The 8956-nt window shown below is 45.7% G+C and overlaps 1 protein-coding gene across 2 annotated transcripts in view; it reads left to right on the forward strand.

Annotated features, from left to right (window-relative positions):
• gabrd (gamma-aminobutyric acid type A receptor subunit delta) overlaps positions 1–7502 on the forward strand; it is a 38261-nt gene extending 30759 nt beyond the window's left edge. For both annotated transcript variants that reach the window (XM_085967509.1, XM_085967510.1), the window contains 2 exons: positions 4108–4319; positions 6843–7502. In XM_085967509.1, coding sequence (XP_085823635.1) covers positions 4108–4319; positions 6843–7142 — 512 coding nt within the window. In that variant the 3' untranslated portion in view covers positions 7143–7502. The remainder of the gene's footprint in view (positions 1–4107; positions 4320–6842) is intronic.
• The last annotated feature ends 1454 nt before the right edge of the window (positions 7503–8956 follow it).

Here is an 8956-nt window from a genome sequence, read left to right on the forward strand (position 1 = left end):
TACAGCACAATAGTATAGTACTGAGGCAGTGCAGCACTTGTTTATGTCTTCTTGAAGTCAATCCCTCTCTTCCTCACTGTTCACTATACTTCCAAGTTTTGTGTCATCTGCAAATTTTGAAATTGTGCCCTGTACACCCACGTCCAAGTCATTAATATATATCAAGAAAAGCAGTGGTTCTAGAACCGACCCCTGGGGAACACCACAGCATACCTTCCTCCAGTCCGAAAAACAACCGTTCACCACTACTCTCTAGTTTCCTGTCACTTAGCCAATTCCGTGTCCATGCTGCCACTGTCCCTTTTATTCCACGGGCTTCAACTTTGCTGGCAAGCCTATTATGTGGCACTTTGTCAAACGCCTTGTTTAGGATATGTTAAAGCGAGGCTGTATCTGAATCGTAGAATCATAGAATGGTTACAGCACAGAAGGAGGCCATTCGGCCCGTTGAGCCCGTGCCGGCTCTCTGCAAGAGCACTTCAGCCAGTCCCACTCCCCCGCCCTTTCCCTGTAGACCTGCAATTTTTTTTCCTTCAGATACTTATCCAACTCCCTTTTGAAAGATAACATTGAGTCTGCCTCCACCACCCAATCAGGAAATGCATTCCAGACCTTAACCACTCGCTGCGTAAAAATATTTTTTCTTACGTCGCCTTTGGTAATTTTGCCAATCACCTGGTGTCCTCTGGTTCTCAACCCATCTGCCAATGGGAACAGTTTCTCTCTATCTACTCTGTCCAGGTCCCCCCCGTATCTAAGGAGGATTGGAATATTACGGCCAGTACCTCAGCGATTTCCACCCTCAATTCCCGTAACATCCTAGGATGCATCCCATCCGCTCCTGGTGATTTATCTACTTTAAGTACAGCCAACCTTTCTAATACCTCCTCTTTATCAATTTCTATCCTACTAAGTATCTCCAGTACCTGCTCCTTTACTATGTCTATGGCAGCATCCTCTTCCTCGGTGAAGACAGATGCAAAGTACTCGTTTAGTATCTCAGCCATACCCTCTGCCTCCATGCATAGGTCTCCTTTTTGGTCCCTAATCGGCCCCACCCCGCTTCTTACTACCCTTTTGCTATTTAAATGCTTCATCATATTCTCTATCTGTTTCGTCATCCAGGGAGCCCTGACTTTAGTTGCCCTGACTTTCCCCCTCGTGGGAATGTACCTCGACTATACCTGAACTATTTCCTCTTTAAAGGCAGCATTACAGTTCTGCCTGCCAATCTTTGACTCCAGTTTACCCGGGCCAGATCCGTTCTCATCCCACTGAAATTGGCCTTCCCCCAGTTAAACATTCTTACACTAGATTGCTCCATGAAGGACATAAAAAGTTCAGTGGCCCAGTGTGAAGAAGAGCAGTGAATTCTCCTGGTAACCTGGCCAACATTTGTCCCACAACCAAAAAAAAACTCGCCATTTATCTCATTTTTCTGGGAGCTTGCTGTGCGTAAATCGGCTGCCACGTTTCCCTACATTACAACAGTGACTACACTTTAAAAGTACTTCATTGGCTGTAAAGTGCTTTGTGACATCCTGAGGTCAGAAAGGCACGATAGAAATGTGTCCTTTCTTCACCTTTGACCTGTGCTCCCTGTGAGGGCTGCGTGTTACCGGGAGTGCTGGATTGCAGTTTCAAAGCTCAGTTTGTTCTAAGGAACTTCCCAAAACAAAATAACATGAAAAGATATAACAGGGGAAAAATTCAGTTGGTTTGCGCCTCCCGTTAGCGCCTTAAGAGGGCGCTAATGGGGCGCAAAGCAACTAGTGCCCGAGCACGGCGATGTTTGCGCTGCTCACGAAATTAACTAGACATTTTGCGGCGGCGCTAAACACTACCGCCACGATCTCCTGTGTCCGCAGATCGTGACGTCAGTCGAGTGTGCAACGCCCCGGACCGGATATTGAGTGGCGCCCCCTGTCTTACCGCCTGCCGCTAGCAACAACAGGTTGAGGGGAGCGTTTTGCAGTCATGAAGAGACTCGAGGGAGCGCTATTTAAAGGCGGCCGCTTCCTGCCTTTTTTTGTTGGTGACAATTTTGCAACATGCGTTCTGAAAGAGAGAGAGAGAGACTTCTGGAGAGATTCAACGCTGTGTGAAGGAGTTTTGGGTACTGAGCAGCACTTTGCAGGTTCATTTTGATTTGCCCTTCCTTGTATCGATTTAGAAGAGACTGTGGGGGCTGCACTCTGAGCTCTTTCCCTGGGCCTCTCCATTGTTCTTTACAGCAGATTTGATGTACAGGTCTCTCCAGGCCAAGATTCAAGGCTGCAATGAGCAGGGTGTGGATGGAGAGCAAGATCGACCCTCCCCTTTAAGAACTGGCTGGCGCCAGTGTGTCTGTGTTCCATTGCTGACTGACATCACATGAGCTTCGCCAGCGCTCTGAGGTAGCGCCTCGCTCCTCGGCCTTTGCGCCTTAAGAGAGGTGTGTAGTGCCTGATTTAGCACTCCAATCACCTCCAGGGGTGATAAAAAGCCAAGTTTGCTGTCGAAGGCAATAATTAGCGCCAGGCGCTAATCTTTGCACCCGGCCAATAATTGCGCCCCAAATGGGGCGATACTGAATTTCTCCCCCCAACATCTTTAATAACTGAGATAGTGGGCTGGATTTTGCCAATGGGGAGCTTTTGGAGCCGGGTCTCCCACTTGTCGGGTTTTAGTCCCGCCTCCATCAACTTGTGGCCAACCCACGCTATTTTCCCTTGATTGACCTTGTTGAGCCCGCCCAGTGAGCTTAGCAGGCCAATTAAGGGGAAGCTGTTTACAGAGAATGTCAGCGTATGATGTTTCATCTGTCAAAAATTTTTGTCAGATGAATTGTCATCGTTTGACAACTCAAAGCTGTCAAACACTGACATTCTCTGTGATGAGTTCTTGAATTCAAGACTCATCAAACCTCTTTCTTTAGCAGAAATTAGATGGTTACTGCATTGCAGAATGCAGCGGCCATCTGTCATCTCTGCCGCAGAGGTGCGAGACTCTCCGCATCCCCAACTCTTGAAGCCCGCAGGAAGAAACAAAGGTAAGTAAACTTTTACTAACACTTTCCACTCACCTCACATATTTACCTCTCCACACTTACACCCATCACTTACCTTCACAGTGCCCTTTTGCACCCCTCCGACCCCCGCAGACCCACTGCTCGCCCTGGCGGGGTTCGCAGCCTTCGGGAAGCCCGCACTTGTGTGGGGAAAGTGGGGATAATCCTCTTATTAAGTGGCAATAATCCCCTTCCCGCCTTCAGGAGATGGGACATGGCGCGGGTCGGCTACCCACCTCCTGGCAAGATGGCACGGAGGCGGGTTGGGTACCCGCCCCCAGATTCTGCCATTTTCCCGGCAGTCCCGCCTCCATATCCGCCTCCCCAGGGCTGGCAAGATTGCACCCAATAATACAAAATTTGTTATATTTAAGAACAAAACAAGACAAGGAATAGGAGCAGGAGTCGGTCATTCGGCCCCTCGAGCCTGCTCCGCCATTCAATAAGATCAGGGCTGATCTTCTACCTCAACTCCATTTATTTACTTTTAGAGCATGAATGGATTTCCGGAGCCACAAGGTGCTGTCAGACTAGACTCTGTTAACCTCAGGTACAACTGCGTGGGGAACTCTAAAGGAAACAAATCCAACATCGCTTACACTATTATATTTTGGTTATGAAAGAGAATTGGCAGCTGAATTTTTGAAGTTAAGTTTGCTTTATGAAGTACTTTTGATTTGAATTAAGAGAGTTAAGATTTGAGATTAGAAGGAATTTATTTTCCCTCCGAGTGGTGAATATGTGGAATAGGCTCCCACTTAAAGTAGTTAATGCTGCGCCAATGAATAACTTTGTAAACAAAGAGCTGGAATAACTGTCTGATTAGGAATGGGATTGAGACTGTGGAATCACCCGCAAGTCTTTGAAAGAAACTGGTTCAAATGGCAGAAAAGCCCTTTCTTGGTTCTTGATTTAAAATATTCTCGTGCAATTGTACACATTGCACCGTTAAACTGATTAAAGATTAATAAACAGATCAATTCTGTAGCAAGGAACATAGTCTAACAGCCCGTCCTGTCACTTTAAATGGTAGGTTTATCTTACACTATTCATTTCAGGGATCACCACAGTGCTGACCATGACCACGTTGATGATCAGTGCAAGGAAATCTCTACCCAGGGCATCTGCTATCAAAGCGCTGGACGTATACTTCTGGATCTGCTATGTCTTTGTCTTTGCTGCTCTAGTTGAGTACGCTTTTGCCCACTTCAATGCAGACTACATGAGAAAGCAGCGAGCAAAAATTAAAGCCAATAAACTATGTGCGGAGGTGAGTAGTAGTGCCACACAGCACTGAATTAGTTCAAAGAGTAAATATGCATTTTAGGCTGAGATCATGATACACAAATGTGGGTTAGAGTCTGAAATCAAACCCTGATTGAAATGACATTGATTTGTCCTCTCCTCTCCTGAAGGCACTGACTCAGTGTCTCCCCATTCCCACCGATGCCTTGCTCAATTGGCTGTTCTTCACTTGCGAGTCTAGACTGTGGGAGGCATTAAAAGAGGTGGCTGCAGAGATAGTGGATGCATTGGTTGTAATCTACCAAAATTCTCTGGATTCTGGAGAGGTCCCAGCGGACTGGAAAACACAAATATAACACCCCTATTTAAGAAAGGAGGGAGACAGAAAGTAGGCAACTTTTATAGACCAGTTAGCCTAACATCTGTCATTGGGAAAATGCTTGAGTCCATCATTAAGGAAGTGGTAGCAGGACATTTAGAAAATCATAATATAGTCAAGTAGAGTCAGCATGGTTTTATGAAAGGGAAATCATGTTTGACAAATTTGCTGGCGTTCTTTGAGGATGTAATGAGCCGGGCGGATAAAGGGGAACCAGTAGATGTCGTGTATTTGGATTTCCAGAAGGTATTTGACAAGGTGTCACATAAAAGGTTACTGCACAAGATAAGAGCTCAGTGTTGGGGGTAATATATTAGCATGGATAGAGAATTGGCTAATTAACAGAAAACAGAGAGTCGGGATAAATGGGTCATTTTCAGGTTGGCAAACTGTAACTAGTGGGGTGCCACAGGGATCAGTGCTGGGGCCTCAACTATTTACAATCTATATTAATGACTTGGATGAAGGGACGGAGTGTAATGTAGCCAAATTTGCTGATGATACAAAGAGAGGTGGGAAAGCAAATTGTGTGGAGGACGCAAAGAATCTCCAAAGGGACATAGATAGGGTAAGTGAGTGGACAGGAATCTGGCAGATAGAGTATAATGTGGGAAAATGCGAGGTTATCCACTTTGGTAGGAAAAATAAAAAAGCAAATTATTATTTAAATGGGGAGGGATTACAAAATGCTGAGGTACAGAGAGATCTGGGGGTCCTTGTACATGAATCACAAAAAGTTAGCATGCAGGTACAGCAAGTAATTAGGAAGGCAAATAGAATGTTGGCCTTTATTGCAAAGGGGATGGAGTATAAAAGTGGGGAAGTCCTGTAACAACTGTACAGGGTGTTGGTGAGACCAACCTGGAGTACTGCGTACAGTTTTGTCTCCTTATTTAAGGAAGGATATACTTGCATTGGAGGCAGTTCAGAGAAGGTTCACGAGGTTGATTCCTGGGATGAAGGGGTTGTCTTATGAAGAAAGGTTGAGCAGGTTGGGCCTATACACATTGGAGTTTAGAAGAATGAGAGGGGATCTTATTGAAACATACAAGATTCTGAAGGGGCTTGACAGGGTAGATGCAGAGAGGATGTTTCCCCTCGTGGGGGAATCTAGAACTAGGGGGCATAATTTCAGAATAAGGGGGCACCCTTTTTAAATGGAAATGAGGAGGAATTTCTTCTCTCTGTGGGTCGTGAATCTTTGGAATTCTCTTCCCCAGAGAGCTGTGGAGGCGGAGTCACTGAATATATTCAAGGCTGAGATAGACAGATGTTTGAGCTACAGGGGAGCCAAGGGTTATTGGGAGCGGGCAGGGAAGTGGAGTTGAGGCCAAGATCAGATCAGCCATGATCTTATTGAATGGCGGAGCAGGCTCGAGGGGCCGAATGGCTGACTCCTGCTCCTACGTCTTATGTCTTTAGTTCTACAACCAGGCTTGATCGTGTCCTTACCCAATGTCCTCAAACACAGAATATTTATCGGCAGGATATTGGATACTGTTCAGGAGTGGAAACCCTTGCTGACTTTCCCCCTGTTTACCCCGGGGATGCTGAAGGGAATTCTAGCACTCCTACTGCCGCACAAGCTGAGATAACAGCACGGGCCAGGCCATCAAAGTTAGTACGACTCCGCTTGTGCCAGGCAATGAACAACCGCCGGAGTCATTGGGGAAGCTCTAGCACGTGTTTATTGATAGTTGCGGCTACCAATATATATTTTTTTGGGGATGTGGACGTCGCAGGCAAGGCCAGAATTTATTGCCCATCCGCAATTGCCCTTGAGAAGGTGGTGGTGAGCTGCCATTTCAGAGGGAAGTTAAGAGCCAACCATATTGCTGTGAGTCTGGAGTCACATGTAGGCCAGACTGGGTAATGACGGCAGATTTTCTTCCCTAAAGGACATTAGTGAACCAGATGGGTTTTTACGGCAATCCGGTAGTTTCATGGTCACCATTACTGAGACTAGCTTTTTTTATTCCAGATTTATTTAATGATCTGAATTTAAATTCTCCAGCTGCCGTGGTGGGATTTGAACTCGCGATTAGTCCAGGCCTCATGCTACCGTACCCCAAAATATATTTGCTAAAGTAGTTCTTTGGGTGCATTGCATGGATTTCGACCTGTGTGTGCTTGTGGTATTTGTGCCTCTCTACATTCTCTTTATTGTAGGCAATTAAGAGAAACAGAAAGCAGGCAATAGTTCTGTTCTCCTTGTCGGCAGCTGGAGTGAACCAGGAGTTGCTCATGTCCAACAGACTGCACCGAGCCCGTGGGATTCTCCACGGAGATGAAGTTGAAAATGGAAAGACAAGAGCAAATAAGCACGACCCAAAGCCCAACAAAAAGCTTACACTGAAGTCCGTATTCAAACCTATTGATTCTGACACGATTGATATTTATGCCAGGGCTGTCTTTCCAGCTGCTTTCGCTGCGGTCAATGTCATCTACTGGGTCGCTTATACCATGTAATGGGATGCACCAGGGCAGTCCAGAAGCTGGTCCCATCACAATATTGTATCGGAAGATCCAACCTGTACATCAACACAGAACATATGCATGATAGCAAACCTCCAGAGCCTTTGACCTGGATGCTTTGTCATGTCAAGGAAACATTTGATAACTGTGAATAAATACTAACTCATCAAGCGTGATTAATGACTGATGTGACTGAATACTTGTGACAAATTGTCTGTGCTCCATTATCCTTTGTATATTGGTCTTTGCCCGCAACAAGCTTGGTGTCTTAAAACAAATTAAATCAGCAAATAATCTGATGTGCTGGTGCAAACAATCTGTACCCTGGAAATAATAAAGCTCATTTAGCTTAAAGGTCTTGGACAGTTTATATATTTGCTCTAGAACCTGTCAATCATCACGAAAGTCATGAGATTTCCTGCCATTTGTGTTTGATCTTTATATGGTTTGCAGCCTAATGTAATCACGTGTATGCAATCTACTGCATGTGGGAATCATTGACAAAATATGGCTACGGCAATATATATAGTCAAATAATATTGTTAGCTCATTTCTTGTCGCTTTGCTGTCTGTAAGTTGAAGTTCGAAAGTATCAGAGCAATGGATGTTTGCTACTTTACTCAGTTACATTTTTGACTACTCCCAGGTTCGCTATGACACACTAACCACAGCCTTTGCTTTATACACTCTTTATAGTCAAGAAGTTACGATAATCACTGGCAGTAATTGGGGGAGGGGGCAGCAAGGTCTGGAGTATGACTCAGCACATGGGGGGCGATGGCTGAGCTCCACATTGCCGGCAGCAAATGGTGGATTAAGAACATAAGAAATAGGAGCAGGAGTAGGACATTCGGCCCTTTGAGCCTGCTCCGCCATTCAATAAGATCATGACTGATCTTCTACCTCAACTCCACTTTCCTGCACTATCCCCATATCCCTTGGTTCCCTTAATATCCAAAAATCTATCGATCTCGGTCTTGAATATTCTCAACGACTGAGCCTCCACAGCCCTCTGGGGTAGAGAATTCCAAAGATTCACCACCCTCTGAGTGAAGACATTTCTCCTCATCTCAGTCCTAAATGGCCGACCCCTTATTCTGAGACTGTGACCCCTGGTTCTGGACTCCCCTGCCATCAGGAACATCCTTCCTGCATCTAGTCTGTCTCGTCCTGTTAGAATTTTATAAGTTTCATTGAGATCACCTCTCATTCTTCTAAATTCTAGGGAATACAGGCCTAGTTTACCCAATTTCTCCTCACAGGACAAACCCCATCCCAGGAATCAGTCTGGTGAACCTTCATTGCACTCCCTTTAAGGCAAGGAGCCTAAAACTGTGCTCAAAGAAAGACTTGCATTTATATAGCGCCTTTCATGACCACCAGATGTCTCAAAGCGCTTTACAGCCAATTAAATACTTTTGAAGTGTAGCCACTGTTGTAATGTAGGAAATGCAGCAGCCAATTTGCGCACAGCAAGCTCCCACAAACAGCAATGTGAAAAAGACCAGATAATCTGTTTTTGTTATGTTGGTTGAGGGATAAATATCGGCCAGGACACCGGGGATAACTCCCCTGCTCTTCTTCGAAATAATGCCATGGGATCTTTTACGTCCACCCGAGGGAGCAGACGGAGCCTCGGTTTAACGTCTCATCCGAAAGACGGCTCCTCCAACAGTGCAGCACTCCCTCAGCACTGCACTGGGAGTGTCAGCCTAGCTTTATGTGCTCAAGTCCCTGGAGTGGGACTTGAACCCACAACCTTCTGACTCAGAGGCGAGGGTGCTGCCCACTGAGCCACAGCTGACAAT

The sequence above is a fragment of the Somniosus microcephalus genome, chromosome 25 (genome assembly GCF_052327205.1).
Source record: "Somniosus microcephalus isolate GS21.2 chromosome 25, FLI_Smic_1.0, whole genome shotgun sequence".
Lineage (NCBI taxonomy): Eukaryota > Metazoa > Chordata > Chondrichthyes > Squaliformes > Somniosidae > Somniosus > Somniosus microcephalus.